The sequence below is a fragment of the Carcharodon carcharias genome, chromosome 34 (assembly GCF_017639515.1).
Source record: "Carcharodon carcharias isolate sCarCar2 chromosome 34, sCarCar2.pri, whole genome shotgun sequence".
In the NCBI taxonomy this organism is placed as follows: domain Eukaryota; kingdom Metazoa; phylum Chordata; class Chondrichthyes; order Lamniformes; family Lamnidae; genus Carcharodon; species Carcharodon carcharias.
The window spans coordinates 3,665,160-3,689,276 of NC_054500.1; the positions used below are offsets into that span (position 1 = coordinate 3,665,160).

General features: G+C 46.4%; 1 protein-coding gene across 1 annotated transcript in view; it reads right to left on the reverse strand.

The window, feature by feature from the left end:
- Positions 1-20,417, reverse strand: part of zgc:162698 (uncharacterized protein LOC560165 homolog) — a 62,014-nt gene extending 41,597 nt beyond the window's left edge. The window contains exons 1-9 of the mRNA XM_041179332.1: positions 20,218-20,417; positions 16,107-16,173; positions 13,489-13,580; positions 11,706-11,825; positions 8,394-8,444; positions 7,811-7,870; positions 7,205-7,273; positions 2,469-2,577; positions 1,594-1,655 (exon numbers count right to left, since the gene is read on the reverse strand). Coding sequence (XP_041035266.1) covers positions 1,594-1,655; positions 2,469-2,577; positions 7,205-7,273; positions 7,811-7,870; positions 8,394-8,444; positions 11,706-11,825; positions 13,489-13,580; positions 16,107-16,173; positions 20,218-20,343 — 756 coding nt within the window. The 5' untranslated portion in view covers positions 20,344-20,417. The remainder of the gene's footprint in view (positions 1-1,593; positions 1,656-2,468; positions 2,578-7,204; positions 7,274-7,810; positions 7,871-8,393; positions 8,445-11,705; positions 11,826-13,488; positions 13,581-16,106; positions 16,174-20,217) is intronic.
- Between the last annotated feature and the right edge of the window lie 3,700 nt (positions 20,418-24,117).

The following is a 24,117-nucleotide window of genomic DNA, read 5'->3' on the forward strand; positions in this document are numbered from 1 at the left end:
TCTGGGGACAAGGGTTCAAATCATACCACAGCAGCTGATGGAATTTGAGTTCAATTATAATCTGGAATTGAAAAGTCTGAGCAATGGTGGCCAAGAAACCATTGTAGATTGTCATAAAATCCTATCTGGTTCACTAAGCTCTCTAGGGAAGGAAATCTGCCATCCTTGCCTTTATGCGATTCCAGGTCCACAACAATGTGGTTGAATCTTACCCCCCCTCCGAAATGGCATGGCAAGCCATTCCGTTCAAGGGCAAATGTTGGCCTGTCCAGTGGTGTCCACATCCCATGTCAAGGACAACAACAAAACAAAACTGCTAGGGAGGTAGCAAGTGCCACCTTCCCACCACTCTTAGGAATGAAGTTTGTCCTGAATTCCTTATGGGATTTATTTGTATTTATCTTATACTTATGTCCCCTAGTTTTGTGTTAAGGAAGGAAACAGTTAAAGAAGTTCAATTGCTAATTATTAGGTTGTTTAACCAAGCACCCATTTGGTCGTGCGAAAGGGATAACAGCTGGGACCAGTGGGACCTGCGGAGAGTTTTATGACAAGCAATGAAACTCTGTCTGAAGGAGTCTGTCTTGGTTTCAGTCTTCGTTTCTAAATGACTATTGGAATTTAACATTTTGGGCATGGAGCTGGTGGTAGAGTGCTTGCATCAGCAAAACCAATTAGTCCTTTCATTGTTGTTTACGGGGTCTGCTTGGATAGAAAATGGCTGCTTTGTTTGTCAGGGACGCTCATATCCCATGAAAGAATAAAAAAAAATGTAACTTCACCTTTTGAATTGTGGCGCTTTAAGCAACATCATAAAATGTTATGTAAACCTGTCGGTCAGTTCAAAAAGCTGGTTCAAGTGGGTAAAGCACAAAATTTGTAACTACCTGCCTCAATTGCTGAAATCCTAATGACAAACACTAAACAGACTGTAGAATGTACATAATGCACTTTCAATGCATGTCAAAACCTGCTTTCATGATGAACAGGTTCTTGCAGACAGTATGCTGCAAGCAAAGTTAAAAATATGCATTTCAAAGTCAATTTTTCCACCATTTGAATACAGTAAATACAGGACTAATGGTAGTGATAAAATTGCTTTGCTAGTGATGGCAGACTGCTGGCCACAAGGCACCCTGAATCATTCCTTCCTCAGGCCATCTCTTCTTGGATCAGCTCCATATGGGAAAACCTTGGCTAAACATAATTCCCTCCTCCAACCCCCCAATTCCCTTTACAATGACAGATAAAACATAATCCTGAGAAGGCATGACTTGTGGTAACCTTAGAATAGGCTTGTTCACTTCATTGGGGTACTCTCAATAATTGTGAAATTTGAAAACTGGGTAAAAACTGCAGGTTTCCAGAGAGAGAAGATTAAACCTGCATGCAATGCGAATGGAAAAACCTGCCAGCTCATTTGGAAATATGTAGCGGACTTGTTTTGCACATGTGTATCTTTTAATTAATTGTGCAGTTCAGCTTTGAGGATTCTCAACACATTGGCCCACAGAGGTAACTGGATAGAGCCACCAGTTGAAAGAATCAGATTTATTAGCAAATCGCTACCTTCAAGATTAATACAATACTTACGATCATTAGTGGCCAATCTGTCGCAGAAATGTATCCATAGGGTCCCAACATTTCCACTTCTACTGCAAAGAGAGATAGAGCACAGGATGGCAATCAGTTCAGCAGCTGCAAGTGTGGACAGGCCTATTTAACATGCACAAGTTACACTGAGGGCAAGTGACCTTTCACCAGTTGGACACTAGTATGCTCACAGGCTCTGGGGGGCTTTCACACAAATTATTGCACTCGGCAGCAAATCACATCATGCGCGATAACTCTGAACACATGGGATCTCTAGTAGGATGTCAAAGCACATTCCATGCCCTAGTTATGCTGCTTCCCTACAACATTTGAGCAGGATAAAAATTGAAAGGTCATCAAGCCGCAAGGTTAACTCTGATTCTCTACAGATGCCGAGACCCCTACTGAGTATTTCCAGCACTTTGCGTTTTTTATTTTAAGATTGCTAGCAGCTGCAGTATTTTGCTTTTGAACCAATATAATAAAGCTTGGAATTACCTTACCATCACTTCTCGCCTTATCTAGTCTACCCTCCCACTTTTATCAAAGCTCCCATGGGTTCCTGCACTCTAGGCCTTAGCCCATCACCCCCTAGGTTTTGCAGATCAATCTCCTATAGCTGATCAATACTAATCGAGTATCAAAGACTGGTGCTCATGTTCCAACATGCTTTCCTCAGTTCTTAGCTCCACTGCTTCTCGGCTGCAACAGGATTCGCATGACCACCTGCAATGGTTTTGGGTGGAGCCAGTACAGAACTGATATCAAATTGATTTGCTCTGGCATAGCCCAGTCCATTGGTAGCTCTTTGCTGCCTTGGTCTTGGCTGAACTCAGGGATTAGTGCATTATTTTACTGCTGTACTGAAAACCTACAGATTAAATTCCAATTTCTGTCGTTAGGGGAGACGGCCTTTGGTCCCGTGTCTCGGACCTCAATGATGAAAATGTATGGTGCGTCCTCCCAGGTCTGTACCACCGAACCCTGCAAAACATGTCAACGGGAAACAATTTTAACACACATCTGTAGGTTTTAAAAATATATATATAACTTACCTAATTAATAAATTCAGTCAACCAACATTTACAACATCAAGAAATCCTCTTCAGTAAGACAAAAATCAAAATGAGTCAATGTTGCCCACGAGCTAAACCGATGCATTATACTGATACTGGACAATAAACGACCTCAGTATGGGGGGGTCAGGATACTTCCATCAAATCTGTAAATGTGTGCATGCAGTAACAATGCAATTTATTCCATTCCTGTTAAAATTAGCACTCCTTTTCAGCTTCCTATATTGGGCGAGAACCCCCCCAACCGTTCACTATCGCCAAATGGCAAGGGATAACGTACAAGTGCAGTCTAGGTGACCCACTGAATATTTTTCCTCTCTTCACCATCATCCCGAGATATTACCGCAAGGCTGAAAACTTTTCACCTCATGTGTGGACATGTACCTACTCAGCATCATGGCACAGCATGGAACAACTCCACGTACATTACTTGATGGGGAAATGGAATACTTTCCATTTCAGGCATTGGTACCAAGACCCCCTCCCACAGCTAGGTACAGCAGCTACATACAAACTGAAGTACCCTCCCCTGTCTCAATCATTTGCCTCATTTGCAACATCAATAATCCAGCAGAAAATGAACAGCCATTTGGACAGGTATGGGCTAATAAAGAAGAATCAGCACATGTTTATGGGAGATTAATGCTCAACTTAGTTGACTGCATTTTCTGATGAGGTAACAAACAGTGGATAAAGACCATGTAGTTAATATTCTGTACATTGACTTTCTCACCACTGTGTCCTGCCACAACCTTCAGAGATCTTTGTGCTCCCTGTCCGCCAACTCTGGCCTCTTGCACTTTCTGATCTTAACTGCCCCACCAGCAGGAGTGTCTTCAGTTGCCCCAAGCTCTAAATTCTGAAATTAGTTCCCTAAATCTCTCTGCTTCTCCCTTCTCCTGGAGGTGTGGCAGGCACCAACGGGCTGCATCAGGACATAAATAGGCTAGAAGAATGGAGAAGTGGCAGATGGAATTTAATACAGAGAAGTGTATGGTTGCAAAAGTGGGGGGGGGGTGGCGGCGGTGGGGAGAGAAAGAGACTGTGAGAAGAGGGGGTGGGGGCTGAAAGGTCACAAAGGGTGGGAAGTCCCTCGAGGCCACAAGATGGGAGTGGGGGGCTGACCACTGACTGCCTCACCTAATAAAGGAGTTAGTGAGAATCAATAAAGAGCCCTTGAAAACCAAGTAATAACGCTCAAGAAAATCTCAAGAGGAGCCCTCATCAAAAAAAACTGACCCCTGGTGCCTGCGTTTGCTCCATATTCCTCAAAATCTTTAGTTAATAAAAAAACTATTGATCCAGATTTAAAATTAACTGATATAACATTACTGTCTGAGAGAGAGAAGTATAACTTCTACCACTATCTGCGCAAGTGTTTCCTAACTTCATTCCTTAAAGGCCTAGTTTTAATTTTTATACTATGCCCACTAGTCCAAGACTCCTCACCCAGTGAAAAGAGTTTCTCTATGCGCTTCTTAAAATTATTTAGTCGTTTACAAGATTTGTGCACCACTGGCTAGGCCAGCATTGATTGCCCATCCCTAAATGCCTTTTAGAAGGTGGTGAGCCGCCTTGAACAGCTAAAGCCCAGGTGGTGTAGGTACACACTCACAGTGCTGTTAGGAAAGGAGTTCCAGGATTTTGATCCAACGACAGTGAAGGAATGGCGACAGAGTTCCAAGTCAGGATGGTATGGGAATTGGATGGAGATTCAGTGTTCCCATGTGTCTGCTGCCTTTCTAAAGGTCAGGTTTGGAAGGTGCTGTCAAATAAGCCTTGGTGAATTGCTGTATGTCTACTCTATCAGCTCTTCATACCTTGGAAACTTTGATATATCATCCTTCTAAAGTTCAGGAATACAATCGTAGCTCCATATAACCCTTTGGAATCCAGCTTTCTCTCTCAAGATGTGGCGTCCAGAACTGCTCAACAAGGCTTCTACCCATGTGTCCACTAGATATAAAGTTCAGCATTCCATAAACCTTTTCAATTAATTTCTGTATCTGTCCATTCTTTGGGGAGTCAGGACGTGAGTTACTTGCTGCAGATATGGTTTCATGGTCACCACTAGACTTTTAATTCCAAATTTTTATTGAATTCAAATTCTACCATCTGCCAGGGTGGGATTCGAACTCGGGTCTCTGGATTACCAATCTAGTATCAATACCACTACTCTACTGTCTTCCCTTTGAATGTCATGGGGAGATGGTTAGATTCTCTCAAGTTGGAGATGGTCATTGGATCTGCAGAGGGGATCTCACCTCTTGATTCCCCAAAGCCAGTTCACCATCTACAAGACCCAAGTCCAGGGGTGCGTTGTAATACTCTCCACTTGCCTGGATGAGTGCAGCTCCCACACTCAAGAAGCTCAACACCATCCAGGACAAAGCAGCCTATCCACAACATTCACCCCCTCCACCATCGACGCAGAGTGGCAGCAATGTGTACCATCTACCAGAAGAACTGCAGCAACTCACAAAGGCTCCTTCAACAGCACCTTTTAAACCCATGACCTCTACCACCTAGAAGGACAAGGGCAGCAGAATCATGGGAACACCACCACCTGCAAATTCCCCTCTAAGCCACACACCATCATGACTTGAAAATATATCGCTGTTCCTCCACTGTCGTTAGGTCAAAATCCTGGAATTCCCTCCCTAACAGCACTGTGGTCAAGGCAGCGGCTCACTTCCTCCTTTTCAAGGGCAATTAGACGTGAGCAATAAATACTGGCCCAGCCAGCAATGTCCCAATTCCATGAAAGAATAAAAAAAAGTATAAAAGCCTGAAGGATTTAGATAATAGTAAATAAACAGAAACTGTTTCCAATCGTTGAAGGATCGATAACAGAGGGCACAAATTTAATGTGACTGGCAAAAAAAACCAAGACGGCATGAGGAAAAGCTTTTATTTTAAATACGAGTGGTCTCCTACTGCACTCTAGTTATTATTCTGTATTCTAGTCGTAGGGCATGTTGTTTTTTCCCCACCAGTCCCTCAGATTAAGAGTGCTGCATTGAGTACAACCCTTTGCCTGAGAAACATACACACTGAAAAATGAACCGCAATCACTTAACCTTACTGCCAGAGGAGCTGCCCGTCCCCCTAGGCTGGCTGTGTTCAAACCCAGATTACAGAGATGAACAGCTAGCATCAAACCCACTTCAGCAAATAATTAGTAAAAATTACACAGGACATTGATACCATGTGATGGGAACTGGCCTGTTGTGTAGTAATGGCTGTGCTCTACGGAAAAGTTGTGTGCACTATATAACGTGGACTTGGCTGCAAATTACCTGCTGACAAGTCTGGCTCATAAGAATAGATATTGGGGTGAAATATTTGCTCGTGACCCGCACCAAGGGGCATAACCCCAGCAAGGAGTCTGTATGGAAGGGGTTCACTCAACATTTAATAAGTTTCCATTTGAAGGACATATTAAGTCGGAAGGAATTCCAGCCAGAGAGCTTTAGCTGGTAATGTTACCGCATGGATGCAGAAAAAGCAGGAAGAGGATGAGAGATTCAGCAGAGGCAATGACTTTGTTAGCTAAAAACGTGAAAAGTTACCAGCCACAGATTTGGATAGTGTGAGGGTCAAGTTGTGGGGTGGGTGGTGGGGTGGGCGGATTCTTGTTGAAATTGAAGTCCAGCTTATTGGATGCAGTAATACCATGGAACAAGTGGATTCTCAAAGTAAAAGACAGGAAGGGAGTTAGGGTAGATTTCACTTCAGCATGGACAGAAGACCTGTTCTTGCTTGAAACGTGTGATATGGTGAATTCTCCACTACCAGTACTGTAAGTATGACCCACTAGTCTGTTAGCAGATATCACCGCTTGCTTAACTTCCATGAAATGCCATTGAACTCTTATCTTGAGTAATTACAGACAAATGTAATAAAATCCATCCACCAAGTCAATGCCTTCAGATTAGGGGAAAAATCTAGCAAAAAATTGAATTTTAACTGAATATTGATCCTGAATAATTTCAACAGTTTAAGCCTGAGGCATACAGGGTGAAGAGATATTCGGAGAAACGCTGATAACTATCTGAAGCAGAAGGTACAGGCAATGGGAGAGCAAGGAGCACAAGGAATGATCTTGGATTGCTCCAAAGCAGCAGCGCAGGCATAATCAAACAGCCTCCTTCTTTCCATAATGCAAACCTTTACTGCCAGCTCACAGCTTACCCAGGATCTAGCAGGCATGCTGCATTGAAGGGAAAGCTAGATAAACACAAGAAGAAAGAAATAGAGTTAGGACTAGCTGAGGAGGGAGGTGGGGTGGGATGGGGAGGAGAAAGAGAATTGTGTGGAGCAGAACCACGGGATAGATGACCTGAAGTGCCTGCTTCAGCATTGCAAATTTTATGCAAACCCATGCAAACATATCTCTAACTCTAGAGAAGGGGAGGGAAAGAAAGCAAAGCAAAAAGGCGGATGGGAATAATCGACATTTCAGCCCGAGTGACGACTTACTAATTGGCACGAAGGAGGGCAACCTGAAATGGCTGAGGGGAAAACAAACTTACCGGAGGAGTCACTGCCTCCGTGGTTTTATTCGTGACTTTCTGTTCGTTCTTTGGTTGCTTGTTTTCTTTCTGGAAGAAAATACATTTTGTTGATTTTCACAGCTCTTATCCTACCAACTTTGTGGAACTCATAGATCTCTCTACCTAACCAATTATGGACTATAACAGAAAAATGTCAGCAGGAAGGTGTATCACTTCTTGGGCCAGCCACTGAAGGCTTAGTCCTAGGACCCACAAGGAAGTGTAGTGGTTACGGCAGTGGGTCAGAAACTCAGAGACAGGTTCAAGTTCATTAATTTGGTAAATGAAGACTGGTTAGCACATTCAGGAGAGGAGGGCAAATATAAGAGACGAACATGGGGTCAATTTTCTAAGGCCCTGCACAGGGCTTGGCACACAACTGCAGATTGAAAAACTGCAGGTATGCTGCCTAATTTTCCAGATTTAATTCAATATCAGACAGTCTCAGAAAATGTAACCCAAGAAGCACTCATCACTAAAAATGTACTCTGCCCCTATGTGTTACCATGCATAACACTGCTTTTATACAAATACATCTGGTATTCTCCTTCACCCCATCTTACATATTGTGCACCCAAGTCTTACCTTCTTGCTCTCTGCATTTCTTTTGGATATTGGTTTGGGGTTGGGTTCAGGTTCAATGTGCTGTAAAGATTAATTTAAGGCAACATTTAGCAGAGTCACTAGATACAACTCACGTTATACAACACAAATATCACAGCTGGTTAAGGCAGTGAGAAGCATAAACTGGGAAGTCTTTGGGTGCAATCCGTGGCTTGACAGCCAAGCAAGTAATTGGAGTTTGACAATTAGCATCGTTGCATCTGTATTAGGGAGGCCAAAATAATGCTCAGCTGTTGACATGGACAGTGACTGTAGAGCCAATAATGATACAGATACAACAGTTGTGTCCAAGTAACTCAGTACAGAAGCTCCCCTGTCGCGAGGCCATAACGCACTGGCTGCATCAGCTGAACTGGCTGGGTGATACCACTCTGTTAAAATGAGAGGGGCTTCCACAGCAACTAGAGTGATGGATAAATATCGTGTCACAGACTTCTCAAAAAACAAAGTTATTCAAGGTTAAACACTAACTATGTGCATTTGATGTCAAGCATGGAATGAGAAATGGTTAACCACTAACCTTAAAAAAAAAATGATTGCTTACCAGAGTCTTATTTGCCAATGGCTTTGGTTGGTCAAATGGTTTTACTTGCAGCTGGAAAGAAATTCAGATATTAGGCAGAGCTCTGAGAGACACCTTTAACATAAAATGCCCCAAGGCGCTTCACAGGAAATTTATCAAATCGAGGCATCACAACACCAAGGCTACACATGTACTGTACACTGAGTTTCTTTTAAACATTTGTACAGAAAATCTCTGCTTTATCTGCATAACACTATTGTCAGAGCTCCTCTGAACCCTAGCCCTTTGATCCTCCCCTCAGAGTTTGTGCTATGTTGAAAACAAGCCCTCATATTAACTCATCTTTTTCCAGGTCATCCCAACTGTGAGCTGCCTCCTACAATATCTAGACTTTTGAAAACCAAACTTGGTGCTGGCCAACCACTGCTTCTTGTTAATCTCACTGAATTCTCTTCACTCTGGTGATGCCAACTTGTGACACTTAACGCAGAGGCCTATGAGTTTTTCCATTAACTTCAGCTACTGGAATTTAGTCTGACACTTGAAAAGATTTGGACAGCCAGGGCTGTGAAAGCATTGGTTACAACAGATTAGCATCTTAGATAAAAGCAAAATACTGCGGATGCTGGAAATCTGAAACAAAAACTGAAAAGGCTGGAAAAATTCAGCAGGTCTGACAGCCTCTGTGGAGAGAAAGAGAGTTGTTAGATCTTGAGTTTTTCCAGCATTTCTATTTTTGTTTCAGGCTGGCACCTCAGCTTTTTAAACCTTGCCGTTTGATGCATGCTACAGTTTATTGTGTGGGGGGAGGGGGCTGCTGCAGGGGAGCAAGGAAGATCAGAATAGCAATAGCTAAGGGAACAGACAGGCATTTCTGAGAGTTGGTATGTTGCCTCGAGGGGATAAGCATCAAAGGAGCCACTGAGCATTCAGGGTGGGAGGGTGGGTGGGTGGGTGGGTGGGTGGGTGGTGGTGGTGGTGGTTGGGGGTGGGGGGTGGGGAGCTAAGAAGAGTGAACAGCCAGGGGTCATGATCCACATCAGTACCAATGACATTGATAGAATGAGTCATGAAGTCCAGCAGGCAGATTTCAGCAAGCTAGGATATAAATTAAAAAATAATAGATAATAAATTAAGTAGAAATCTCTGCATTGCTCCCAGTGCCTTGTGCTAAGTGAGTACAGAAATAGGATTGTGTTGATGAACACATGGCTGGGTGAATTGTGCAGAAGGGAGGGCTTTAAATTCCTGGGGCACTGAGTTTAGTTCTGGGTGCGAAGGGGGGTGGGGTTTGGATCAGTACGACCCAGGCACCACCTCACTGGGCTGAGATTAATATAGTGGCAGGGGTGATTGCTAATGCTATTGGGAAAGGTTTAAAATCAGGTTCCCACCCCTCTGCCAAGCTGTGTAGACTCAGAAGGGAGGGAAGCAAAACTGGAAATAGAAGGCAGGAAATTAGAGAGTACAGGAAGCAGAGAAAACAAAACAGACAAAGGAGTTGTTTAGTGATTAATGGTAAATATTTCAAAGGAAGGAGTCTGATGAATAAAACAGCATGAGCTGATGGCACTTGGAGGCATGGCTGAAGGACAGGTTTACAGCCAGGCTAGTGAGGGTATAAGGAGGTCTGGGCCTCAGTGTTGGTTAAATAAACAATTACAGCTGGGAGGAGGGATACAATGCTGGAAGGATCATCAACTGAGGCCATATTGGTTGAACTGAAGATCATAAAATGTACAATAACAGTGCTGGGTATGATACTATAGAACCTTAAATAGTTGGAAGAAGATAAGAAAGTAAGTCAGCAAGTTATTGACAAGTGCAGAATCAGTAGGGCAGTACAGTAAACCCCGCTTAGCGGTGACTTGGTTAGTCATTAATAGGGACAATATATCCATTTAACATTGCGAGGTTCACTATGACGTCATTTGTCACAGACTTCCTGCTCTGTGCCCGCACACGCACATAATGTTTTCCCCATTGCCACCAGTAACTTCTTCAGTTGATCTTCTCCCTGCCATTCCACTGCCACATCCTTACTCCTGCCCTCAGTCCCGAAGTCATTCTTCCACCACCACGACCAGCCGCACCTTACCCCACCACCCACAACTCCTGTTACTGCTCTCTGTTCTTACTTTTCAAGTCCCCTGTATCCATTGTCACTACTGGGGATGACATCAGCTGCTCCTCTTCACCTCACTCCCACTCCCCCTCCCCCCGCACCACTCACTGGTGTCCTGGGACTTCTCCAGCTGTTATTGGCACAAACCAACTTCTGCCACTAGATGGAGCGTGGTCAATCCAAAACCAGGTGAGTAGCTACTTTTAAAACATTTATTTACATTTACTGCATGTCGCATTTTTATATTCAATGATTTTATTTGCAAGCTATCCTAGCTCGGAACGCACAGTGCTGCACATGTGCCATACAGTATTTCAACCTGGAATTGGTTTTTCCAGGTGAGAAACACCCAAAGGAAACCAACTCCGGTTTTAACATTCATTCTTATGGAAATCTATGATTCACAAAGTCGTAATTTGCAGGAATGCAACTACAATTTTAAGTGAGGGCTTACTGTAATATTCAGAGATTACAACTACCTTAATATTTACTAAGGTAAAATCAGTGGAAAAGGTATAGAGAACACAAAATTCTTAAAATGCATTCAGGAGAACTTTTTGATTCAGTATGTAGCCAGCTCAACAAGGGAAGGAGCAGCTCTCGATTTAGTTTTAGAAAAAGGTGGAATCAGTGGGAGAGATGCTTGATGCAGTGATCATATCCAGTTAAGGTTAATATCATCATGGAAAAGGACAAAGAAAGGCCAAGAGTAAAAGTTTCAAATTGGAAAAAAGTCAATTTTACTAAGCCAAGAGGCGAGTTGGTAAAAGTGGACTGGAAACAGCTGCACAAAGGTAAATCAGTGTCAGAGCTGTGGCTTCAAAAAGGGAATTGGATAAGAGAAAAGCAAAGAGAAAGAAGTTGCTTGGCTACAGGGAGATGGCACGGTTAGGGTTTGGCTTAGTTGCTTCTGCAGAGTGCTGGCATGGGCACAATAGACCGAGGGCCTCTTTCCCGACTGTAGCTATCCTATGATACAAACCCAGCCAAGCTACCAGTACTACCTTGTGGGTACTGCACTGGACAAATGAACACATTCCCATGACATTCCTCTGTTCATTACCTTACCATAGGATCAGGTTCAGTTAAAACAGCAGATGGGGATGGTGGGGGCATGCAGGGATTGGACATGTTCATCTTTCAGTAATAATAAATCCTAGGCTCGTATTGTAATACATGGTCCACATTTCAAATGAAAAACTGCCTACCTCCCCACTAATGGTGCTTTTCTGACACACAAAGGAATTGTACTCATGTAGTATGTAATAGCCACTTCCATCTTCACGCTGCTTTGAGGTAGAACCAAAATATTTTACTGCTGTCTCATCCTGCAGGAGGAAAATGTGAATTATTAGATACCAAGGGAACATATTTAATCCTCTTTAAAAAGTTACTTTGGGAAGATGACCCTAAAACAGTTGCTTACAGTTTTGCTTAGAACTACCAATTACTAATGACAATGGCAATAATCTCTGGCTCAGAGCACAGGGCCGTATTTGCACATTGCATTCCATCAGTACACACCTCTACTCTACACAAGGGTATTCAGTAATTTAATTTCCGCTGTGTAGTTTATATTCCACAAAATTCTCCAAGTTAGGATCCCAGGTCGGTGATCTCCCCAGAAGAGGAGCGTGGAGAGGGGCCAAAAGAAGGGGAGAGCGATCCAACAATGTCCTCACAGAGAGGTCTGTTACCACCAGTTCTTAGGAGGTTCTCGCCAATTATTCATTTGAAAAAGAATAATGCCTGAAAAATATTGCATCGGCTATGAAATTCTGCAATACAGACTTTCTTGCACAAAGTAGTGCTACACCGCACCAAGAAGATACCACTGGCTGCTTGTGACAAAGAGTAGCTTCCCAATTCTCAGCAACTGAAGCTGGAAACTTAATAGTTGAACGTGGCCTGGAAGGTGGTACTCAGATAAATACAATGCTCACTGCTTATAGCAGGCACTTTCAAGCGAATGCAATTTACCTGGTATATGTGCAATGGCTGGTATAATGCAGGAGTGTTCAAAATTTAAAATAATTTTAATTCATCCATTTCCTTTGAGTTGAGCAGAATTTAGTTTATTTTTCTTTAATTAAAACCAGTACTATTCCTGCAAAAAAAATCTTATTCAGGGGCTTTGTCCATCATTAGTTTAAAATTATATAGGCCATAACTTCATTGGGATAAAATAAAGTTACTTTTTCGAAAGAATATAGTTTTCGCAATGCTGCCAGAGCGTGGACAGTAATTTGCATTTCTATAGCGCCCTTCACAACCTCAGGAGAGCTTTACAACCAATAAAGCAATTCAAGTGTAGTCAATGCTGTGCATGGCAGCAGTTGTGGTAGTTTGTGCATAGCAAGATCCCATATGATACTGACCAGGAGTTATTTTTTTATTTTTTTTTAAAGAAGTGAGATTGGTCAAGGGATAAGTGTAGGCTAGGATTCCCCTGTTCTTCTTTGAAACATTACAAATGGGATTATAAAACAGAGCACAGATGTCTCATCTAAAAGACGGCATCTCAAACTGTATAGCATTTCAGATTAAATTGGGAGTCAGATAAGAACGCATTCAAAATAGAAGAGAAATATAGCAACGACATCAAGAAGCTTTAAGGGTCAGTTAGCCGTTTTAACGGGAATAGTTTATCCTTTCTGAATGGATAATTTGAGGGGAAAATGGACTCCCTCCCATTCACAACCAGCGTGCATAATTTTCTGTAAAATAACATTGCAAGTCCCCTCGCGCTCCAAAAGCATGAATGCTATAGAGGCATTGCAAGGTCAAGCAATGTGTGGAAGGGAACAGATGAACACGTTGGGTGTAAGCCCCATCAGTTCTGCTGGTGAAAATTGATAACCCTTCCCTTTTCAGGCCTGCTGCGTACTTTCAGCATTTTTCATTTGTAGTTCACATCCATAGTTTTAATCACCACTAAACGGAAAACACAGCTGGCGATTTCTTTAAAAATCCAGGCCAAGCATCACTTACAGTCACTCCAGAATATTCATCGTAACAGTGAAAACTTCTCAAATACCATGTGACGCTCAGGTTTACCAGGGAGCCACAATTCTCCTTTGACCCTGAAATGCAAGAGAACAGCAATTGCTACCTACCTCTGTGCAACGGTCATAGTCCAAAATGAATGAATCACCTTCACCCACCCTTTCCCCATCCTCCCCTCCCCATCTTCACAGCTGGCACAACATTCTTGGGCCTTGCTGGGACTTAGCATGGGAACATTGCAGGATGTCTCAAAGCTGCGATAAACCCACAGAAGATGCTTAGGACTTGTGACAAATGTCTGAAAAATGAAAGCAAGCTCTCTAAATGATTTGTGTTACTGCTTTAAGGAAGGTTTCGGGACTGTGGTCATTTAACAGCACACAACTCCTGGCAGAAAACAATTAGTCAGAGAGGTCTACAGCACAGAAAAAGGCCCTTCGGCCCATCAAGTCTGCACCGGTCAATCTATCCAATCTCTCCTCATAACTAGAACTCTCCAGACCAGGCAACATCCTGGTAAATCTCCACTGCACTCTCTCTAGTGCAATCACATCCTTCCTATAATGTGGATTCCAGAACTGCATGTAATACTCTAGCTGTGGCCTAACCAGCATTTTATGCAGTTCCAGCATAACCTCCCTGCTCTTATATTCTATGCCTCAGCTAATAAAGGCAAGTATCCCATATGCCCTCTTAACCACCTTATCTACCAGTCCCGCTACATTAAGGGACTGGTGGACATGCACACCAAGGTCCCTTTGATCCTCGGTACTTCCCAGGATCCTGCCATTCATCGTGTATTCCTGTGCCTTGTTTGTCCTGCCCAAATGCATCACCTCACACTTATCCAGGTTAAATTCCATTTGCCACTGATCAGCCCATCTGACCAGCCCATCTATATCCTCTTGTAATCTAAGGCAATCCTCCTCATTATTTACCACCCCCACCAATTTTTGTGTCATCCGCGAACTTACTGATCAACCCTCCTACATTCAAGCCTAAATCGTTTATATATACACCACAACCAGCACGGGACCCAACACCAATCCCTATGGAACCCCAATGGATACAAGCATCCAGTCACAAAAACAGCCCTCAGCCATTACCCTCTACTTCCTGCCACTCAGCCAATTCTGAATCCAAATTGCCTTGGATCCCATGGGCTCTTACCTTCATTGTCAGCCTCCCACGCAGGGCCTTATCAAACGCCTTGCTCAAGTCTAAGTAGACTACATCAAATGCATTGCCCTCATCTACACACCTGGTCACCCCTTCGAAAAATTAAATCAAATTGGTCATTCATGACCTCCCCTTAACAAAATCATGCTGTCTGTCCTTAATTAATCCCTGCCTCTCCAAGTGTAGATTAATTCTGTCCCTCAGAATTGCTTACAATAGCTTCCCCACCACTGAGGTTAGACTGACTGGCCCGTAGTTCCCTGGTTTATCCCTTCCTCCCTTCTTGAATAACAGTACCACACTGGCTGTCCCTCCAGTTCTCTGGCACCTCTCCTGTGACCAGGGAGGTATTGAAAATTATTGCAGCGCCCCTGCTATCTCCTCCCTTGCGTCACTCAACAGCCTGGGATACATTTCATCCGGGCCTGGAGATCTATCTACTTTTAAGCCTGCCAGACCACTTAGAACCTCCTCCCTTTCTATGCTAATTTCTTTAATTATATCACAGTCGTTCTGCCTGATTTCCATACCCATGTCGTCCCTTCTCACTTGTGAACACCGACACAAAGTATTAATTTAGAACCCTACCTACATCTTCCGGCTCCACACACAAATTACCACTATGATCCTTAATGGGCCCTCCTCTTTCCTTAGTTATCCTCTTGCTTTTAATGTACTTGCAAAATAACTTTGGATTTTCCTTTATTTTACCTGCCAATGTTTTTTCATGCCCTCCTTTTGCTCTCCTAATTTCCTATTTAAGTTCCCCACAACACATTCTATACTCCTCTAGGGCTTCTGCTGTTTTGAGCCCTCGGTATCTGCCATAAGCCTCCTTTTTCTCTTTATCTAATCCTGTATATCCCTTGACATCCAGGGTTCCCTGGATTTGTTGGTCCCATCCTTTGTCTTTACTGGAATATGTTGGCCCTGTACTCTCCCTATTTCCTTATTGAATGAGTCCCACTGCTCTTATGCAGATTTGCCTAAAAGTAGCTGCTCCCAGTCCACTCTGGCCAAATCATATCTGATCTTATGAATATCGGCCTTCCCCCAGTTTAGAACTCCGATTTCTGGCCCATCCTCATCCTTTCTCCCCTCATACTCCTGCAGAACTTCCATCATTCTCTAGTCACAAGGCAGCGGAGCTGCTTCCATTTTGTAAATGGGTGATTGGGGGTATGATAGGGGTCAATGCAAATCACCATTCCCCCCACCCTGTGGGAAGTAGCCAATTTCAACACCCTCAATAGAAAAGTGGAACCTTGGGTATGAGGAGAAGAGTTTGCATCAGACTCTTGTAGCTCAGTGAGAGTACATCCACACACTGCAGCACCAGGGACCTCCGAGCTGAGCCCAAAACAATTCTACCCCCAAAAACACAGCTGTTCACCAACAATCAGGGTGGAAACCCAGCTACTCACATTTCAGGGTAACGTAAGAGTTGTTAAACAATGTCTTTCGTTGTAGAAATTGTGTCTGTGATTGATTCTGGAAAGAGATAAAACAATTGCAGCACATAAATATGTAGAACAGAAGGAAGCCATTTGGCTCATCACGGCTGTGTTTGTCATGCTCATTTTTACAGGAACCAGTGCTTTTTTAAAAATTAATTTCCAGATTTAAAAAGCACTCATTCAAATTCTCATCAACTGCTACAATAGGATTTAAACTCTTGTTCTTCAAATTATTCGTCCAGTAACATGGCCACTACGCTTCCACATCCATAATTAAAATAGAAGGGTACTTGAGCAAGTGGTCAGTGCTCCTCCATTAACCTAGACAGTGTCCACAGGCTCTTCAACTGCGCATCATGAGGACCAAGCAACAGAGAGCTGTCCAGCATTAGTCCCAGGACAGCATTCATGTGTTGGTGCTCCTGCACCAACACATATCATCTTAACTCATGACCAGAATGATCGCTTTCATGCTAGGTCCTCAAAAAGTCAGTGCCTGTGGAAATATATCCCAGTGGTAAGTCAATGCCCTGAGGACAATGTTCCCTTTAAAATTTAGTAGCTGGGTGTGCGCAGTTTTTTTTCCCCTCCAAGTGGGTGTTCCCTTTAAACCATTTTTTTGCACATGGCATTTATTCTGGAACAAGGCCTGTGTGGTATCTTCCAGGCTATATGCCTGTGCAGCCTAGTGGAAACATTGTTTTCTCCTCTCCCTGCTTAATCAAACATATTTTCACCAAAGGTAATGATTACACGTGCAGTAAATATTGCTGTAAGTGCAGATAATTGATTGTAGCTCGTGCATTTTCATAATGTACAGTAAGTAATGTGTCATGAAGCTATTTATGTATATATTATTGGAAAATATTTTTATTTTCAAATATAAGTTTAGTCTGTGTGGGTGTCTTAATTGGATTAAAGCCAGCTAGTCCAGGTGCTTTGGTATGTACTAGTTTTGATATGTAAAAGAGATAGCGTGCATTTGCATTTTTTTTGAATAGAGCATTCAAAAAGTGAAACTGACAGCTATCTAGCAGATACCAAGAAATATGTTTATATTACAAATAACAATGGTGCTATGAAAGGAGTTTCATTGTTAGAGAGGCTTAGTTCAGAGGTTGGTGATACAATGAGGATTTACATTGAATGGATTGTGCTGGGTATAAATTCAGCAGTGGTGTGTGTGTAGAGCAGAGGCAATGTAACATCAAAGCAGTGTGAGCCCACCATTGTCTCCACAGGAACCAAAGTGAAAAGAACCTCATTTTGAATTTGTAAGGTGAAAATGCTTTGCCTGGAGTTTGGTTAAGTCTATGGGTTGTTGTTGCCTTAATTAGTTTGGGAATTTGCTAAAAGTTATGATGGTAGTAGTTTGTAGCCATGTATGTTTTTATGTGTTGTAACATAATAAAATGTTGCATATAGTTTCATATAAAACCTCTTGAGAATCGGTGGTCTGATTCTTGAATTTAGAGCTGCATCTCAAACATAACACTTAAAATTATAGGTTATGACAGTTGTTTAAAGTTTCCCTCTGGGGTTTTTTAATAACTCAACTTTACCAAACTGCTGGTCATAACACATGCAAATCAAATTATACTGTATAGATGCACATGGAGAAAGGAACCATTTCTAATAACGAACATCGTGAAGAAGAGCCCCAATGTCTGATTTTTAATAAAGACTGACCTGTAGCAGCAGTGATGATGCACAAGTTCAGGTAATACAGAGCCGTGATCTTACTGAAAACCAAGGTTATTACTGATCAACAGGTTTCACAGGCTCCATGAACCAAAATGGTCTCATCTCATTTTAAACTCTTAATTCTTAACCACATGGAGAATAAAAATCACAAGGCCTAAGACACACTGTGCATGTAACCTGCCATCTCTCATATAGTTAGCTGCACAAGAATGCAGAAGTATTTGTGCACTGCCAGTGTGAATATAAGTGTGTATAGAATGCATTGCCACTGTTCTTTTTTAGTTTAGTGGTCAAGATTGTGAGGTTGACTGGCGCCATTTGTACTTTTAAGCATTGGTCACAGAAGCTGACATCCTCCCAAAGGAGCTGTGTAAAAACAGCAGCAGTCACTGCTTCTACTTCCTGGAAATGGTGGAATCCAAAAAGCATCGCTGTTGCACATTAGATTGTGGGGAGGACTAAACGGGAGTGAGAAATTCAAAGAGATTTTTTTCTTAAAATAGAAAAACATTCCCCTTGGCTGATGTGAAAACTAGGTTTGCAATCCAGGAACGGCCTAGAATTCACACTTGGGAAATGAATGTAAGTCAGCAGGATCGCTATCCAGCGACAAAGTGTGCATGGAAGTGTTACAACCAAGTCCAGCTGTGATCCTCTCCATAATCAAGTAGTCTCACATCAGACACCATCACGGTTCATACATCAAGAATGGATAGGGTGGGGGTTGGGGCGTGTGGGGTTTGGGGGGGGGCGTGCGGGGTTTGGGGGGGGCGTGCGGGGTTTGGGGGGGGCGTGCGGGGTTTGGGGGGGGCGTGCGGGGTTTGGGGGGGGCGTGCGGGGTTTGGGGGGGGCGTGCGGGGTTTGGGGGGGGCGTGCGGGGTTTGGGGGGGGCGTGCGGGGTTTGGGGGGGGCGTGCGGGGTTTGGGGGGGGCGTGCGGGGTTTGGGGGGGGGCGTGCGGGGTTTGGGGGGGCGTGCGGGGTTTGGGGGGGCGTGCGGGGTTTGGGGGGGGCGTGCGGGGTTTGGGGGGGGCGTGCGGGGTTTGGGGGGGGCGTGCGGGGTTTGGGGGGGCGTGCGGGGTTTGGGGGGGGCGTGCGGGGTTTGGGGGGGCGTGCGGGGTTTGGGGGGGGCGTGCGGGGTTTGGGGGGGCGTGCGGGGTTTGGGGGGGCGTGCGGGGTTTGGGGGGGGCGTGCGGGGTTTGGGGGGGGCGTGCGGGGTTTGGGGGGGCGTGCGGGGTTTGGGGGGGCGTGCGGGGTTTGGGGGGGGCGTGCGGGGTTTGGGGGGGGCGTGCGGGGTTTGGGGGGGCGTGCGGGGTTTGGGGGGGGCGTGCGGGGTTTGGGGGGGCGTGCGGGGTTTGGGGGGGGCGTGCGGGGTTTGGGGGGGCGTGCGGGGTTTGGGGGGGCGTGCGGGGTTTGGGGGGGGCGTGCGGGGTTTGGGGGGGGCGTGCGGGGTTTGGGGGGGCGTGCGGGGTTCGGGGGGGCGTGCGGGGTTCGGGGGGGGGGGCGTGCGGGGTTCGGGGGGGGCGTGCGGGGTTCGGGGGGGCGTGCGGGGTTCGGGGGGGGTGTGCGGGGTTCGGGGGGGGGCGTGCGGGGTTCGGGGGGGGCGTGCGGGGTTCGGGGGGGGCGTGCGGGGTTCGGGGGGCGTGCGGGGTTCGGGGGGCGTGCGGGGTTCGGGGGGGCGTGCGGGGTTCGGGGGGGGCGTGCGGGGTTCGGGGGCGGCGTGCGGGGTTCGGGGGGCGTGCGGGGTTCGGGGGGGGCGTGCGGGGTTCGGGGGGGGCGTGCGGGGTTCGGGGGGGGCGTGCGGGGTTCGGGGGGGGCGTGCGGGGTTCGGGGGGGCGTGCGGGGTTCGGGGGGGGGCGTGTGGGGTTCGGGGGGGGGGGCGTGCGGGGTTCGGGGGGGCGTGCGGGGTTCGGGGGGGGCGTGCGGGGTTCGGGGGGGGCGTGCGGGGTTCGGGGGGGGCGTGTGGGGTTCGGGGGGGGCGTGTGGGGTTCGGGGGGGCGTGTGGGGTTCGGGGGGGGCGTGTGGGGTTTGGGGGGGGCGTGTGGGGTTTGGGGGGGGGCGTGTGGGGTTTGGGGGGGTGTGTGTGGGGGTCTGTGTGGTTTGGGTGCTCGGTCCAGTTTCACGATGACGGCTCTCGCCTGTGGACACTGTTCAGTTGCCTTCTCTGGGCCAGAGCCGGTTCCATCTCTGACCCAGGCCCAGAATGCTGCAGGGTCGCTCAATCCCAGTGCGGGTCCCTCCAGCGAACCTGCCCATTCTCCTCTCCAGGGAACCGGCTTCACTGGGGCCCCGGGGCGGCTATTGCCCGTCTAGGAGGCGGTGGTCCCAGCAGCTGCTGCCGGGCCTGAGCCACCAGCTCACCCCGCCACTCACTCACCCAGCCGATATTCAGTCTCCATTTGCCGGCCTCGTAAATACCCTGGGTCAGCTCAGGCCCCAAGGCCACGGTCACTAACAACAGGAAGTTTAAGTAGTCACCGATCATCCGCCTCCCCGCCGCCATCTTGTTTACACTCTAGCCGGAAGGTCCCCCTCATTCGGCTTTGACGCCAGCTCCGTGACCCCCCTCTTTGTGACCTCATCACGCACAAAACGTCCGCTCATTGACATCACTGCCCAGACGCCGGAAATGTCTTCCATTGTGATGTCATCACGCCAGATGTCAATCATATCGCCATTAAACCCCGCCCATCGCTTAAAGGGACAGTTCCGGTGTTACTATGGAAACCAGTATGGGTTTAGCTGTTTTGTGGGTATGTGGAATATCCTTTGTTCCAGGTCCTGCTCAGGCGCTAACCCTAACCCTAACCCTAACCCTAACCCCCTTCCCTCACCTCGTTTTCTCCGCTACATTGGTGATTGTATCTGTTCCATGTCTTGTTTTCCTTCTCAACTGGAAATTTTAAAAATTCATTCACAGGATGTGGGTGTCGCTGGCTGGGCCCAGCATTTATTGCCCATCCCTAATTGCCCTTGAGAAGGTGGTGGGTGAGCTGCCTTCTTGAACCGCTGCAGTCCATGTGGCGTAGGCACACCCACAGTGCTGTTAGAGAGGGAGTTCCAGGATTTTGACCCAGCGACAGTGAAGGAATGGCCGATATATTTCCAGGTCAGGATGGTGAGTGACTTGGAGGGGAACTTGCAGGTGGTGGTGTTCTCGTGTATCTGCTGCCCTTGTCCCTCTAGGTGGTAGCGGTCATGGGTTTGGAAGGTGCTGTCTCTGGAGGCTTGGTGAGTTCCTGCAGATGGTACACACTGCTGCTACTGTGTGTTGGTGGTGGACTTGTGTTCAGAATTTGCTGCGCCCCTAGCCAAGCTGTTCCAGTACAGGTACAACACGGGCATCTACCCAGCTATGTAGAAAATTGCCCAGGTATGTCCCATACACAAAAAGCAGGAAAAATCCAAACTGGCCAATTATCATTCCATCAGCCTAGTGATCATCTACAGTGCTATCAAGTGGTACTTGCTTAGCAATAACCTGCTCAATGATGTTCAGTTTGGGTTCCACCCGGGCCACTCAGCTCCTGATCTCATTACAGCCTTGGTTAAATGGACAAAAAAGCTGAACTCCAGACATGAGTGACTGCTCTTGACATCAGGACAGCATTTGACCAAGTGTGGCATCAAGCAGCCCTAACAAAACTGGAGTGAATGGGAATCAGGGGGGAAACTCTCCACTGGTTGGAGTCATAACTAGGACAAAGGAAAATGGTTGTGGTTGTTGGAGGTCAGTCATCTCAGCTCCAGGACATCACAGCAGGAGTTCCTCCGGGCAGCATCCTCAGCCCAGCATCCTCAGTCCAACCATCTTTGGCTGCTTCATCAATGACCTTCCTTCCATCATAAGGTCAGAAGTGGGGATGTTCACTGATAATTGCACGATGTTCAATGCCAGTCACGACTCCTCAGCAGCCCATGTCCAAATGTAGCAAGATCTGAACAATATCTAGGCTTGGGCTGACAAATGGCAAATAACAGTCACGCCCCAGAAGTGCCAGGGAATGACCATCTCCAACAAGAGAGAATCTAACCATCTTCTTGTCTTTCAATGGTATTAGCATTGCTGAATCCCCCACTACCAATGGTTATCATTGACCAGAAACTGAACTAGATTAGCCATACAAATAATGTGGCTACAAGAGCAGGTCAGAGGTTAGGAATCTTGTGATGAGTCACCCACCTCCTGACTCCCAAAGCCTGTCCACCATCTACAAGGCACAAATCAGTAGTGTGATGGAATACTCTCCAATTTCCTGGATGAATGCAGCTCCAACAACACTCATGAAGATTGACCCCACCCAGGACAAAGCAACCCACTCGATTGGTGTCCTATGCACAAATATTCACTCCTTCCGCTAATTTCCACCTTCCTTTCACCTTCACCTGGTCGCTCTCCGATTCTGCCCTTCCTCAATTTCTCCATCCTGATTTCTGGCCGTAAGCTATCAACCGATATTCATTATACGCCCACTGACTCCTGCAACATGCTCACACTTGCTCACATAATGCTTGCTGTGAGGAGTCCTGTAGAGTAAAGGGTAACCTCCAGAGGTTGGTTGGAGTCTGGAACGAACTTCCTGAGAAGGTGGTGGAAGCAGGTTTGATCGAGGCATTCCAAAGGGAATTGGATTGCTACCTGGAAAGAGAGAATGTGCAGCATTACAGGGATAAGGCAGGGGAGTGGGACTAGTTAGAATGCTCTTTCAGAGAGCCAGTGCAGATTCGATGGGCTGAATGGCCTCTTTTTGCACTGTAAAGATTCTGTGATCAGGAGCACCTAGCTGATACTGATGTAACTATGATGCAATATCACATGACTTAGAGGCTGAAATCTGGTGGGAAGCAGAAGTACACTTGTGTAGACTACTGAGATATACGTAGATCTGTAAATAAACAAGAATGGTTTTCAGGAATATCAGTCTATGGTAGCATTCTTAGGGTAATAGGCAAACCCTAAAGAAACACCATCTAGACTCCGAACCCAAGACGAAACATGGTGGCAGCAGACAGAGTGTAAAGACCAAGTAACATTTTCATCCCCTTCGCACCTCAGGAAACATGCCGTCTCGCTGATGGGCAGCCTCAAATTTGTTGCTTCCTCACACAGGGCGCCATATTTAAACTTCAGCCGTGCACACACTTCTCAATGCTTGCAGCCCAGGACTGGTCAGGTAAACACATGGCCCAAAAGCCAAGAATAGTGCAGCACACCGATTCAGTGGCGCATCCCTGGATCGCCTTCTGGATGTCATGGAGACCTGCCACGGTGTCCTCTACCCTCCCTCTGGCAGCAGGAGGACCATCAGTCTCATCACTCCGGCTTGGGAGGTGGTGACAGAGGTGGTCAGTGCCAATGCTGCACAGAAGAGGTCAGCCATGCAGTGCAGAAAACAGATGAATGATCTCATCTGTGCCCCCAGGGTAAGGCAACCATCTTATCACTAAACTCACACACTCATAAGGCCATCACACACTCACTGGCATCTCAAGGGACATCACCACTCACTCTCTCACACACACCCTCACATCTCCATCTGGTCTCATCTCCTCTGGAGACAGCCTCCTCAGCCCTCACCCTCTTGAGGTCACTCGCACAGATCAGCATGTGCCCCCCACACACAACCTGGGATACCCCCTTCCCCAGTACAACCCTCACCCTGCAGCCTCTTCCCTTGCCTGAGGCCACTTCTCCCCCTTCCCCAAGCAAGCCCCAGCCCTGCAGCCTTTGAAAAGCCACCCCTGCCTTATAGTTGATCTGGTAGGTGGAGACTTGCCTGTGAGCCCCCCTAAAAGTGATGTGGTGCTGCCTGTGAAGCCTCGTACTGATGACCACGAGTGCTGCCTGAAGCAAGGTAGACAAACAAACCTCGAAGTCCCGAGTGAAGTGCAGCTCGACAGGTGCAGGTCACTTATGTACAGTTGTGAAACACGTCGGCGTGCATACACACCAACGTGCCCGGGTGGTCCAGTGTCAGGGGGATGATTCAGGTGAGCAGGGCTTATAGTGAGCTGCGAAAGTATTGAAATTAGTTTCCCGACATGTGACAGTGGGAAAAGCAGCCTGCTACTGACGGGCGGAGTGGATGGTCACAAACTGGTTTCACGACATTGCAATTCCGATTTTAGCCTTCTCGCCCTGTTGTCCGCTCACGCCCGCCATGACACCCGACGCCAACGGGACCGGACGATTCTGCCCACCGTATCTCCTGCCAATACAATATGGCCATCTGTGCATGCGCACTGGCCCACGCAGATGTCACTCTGCTGCGCCCAG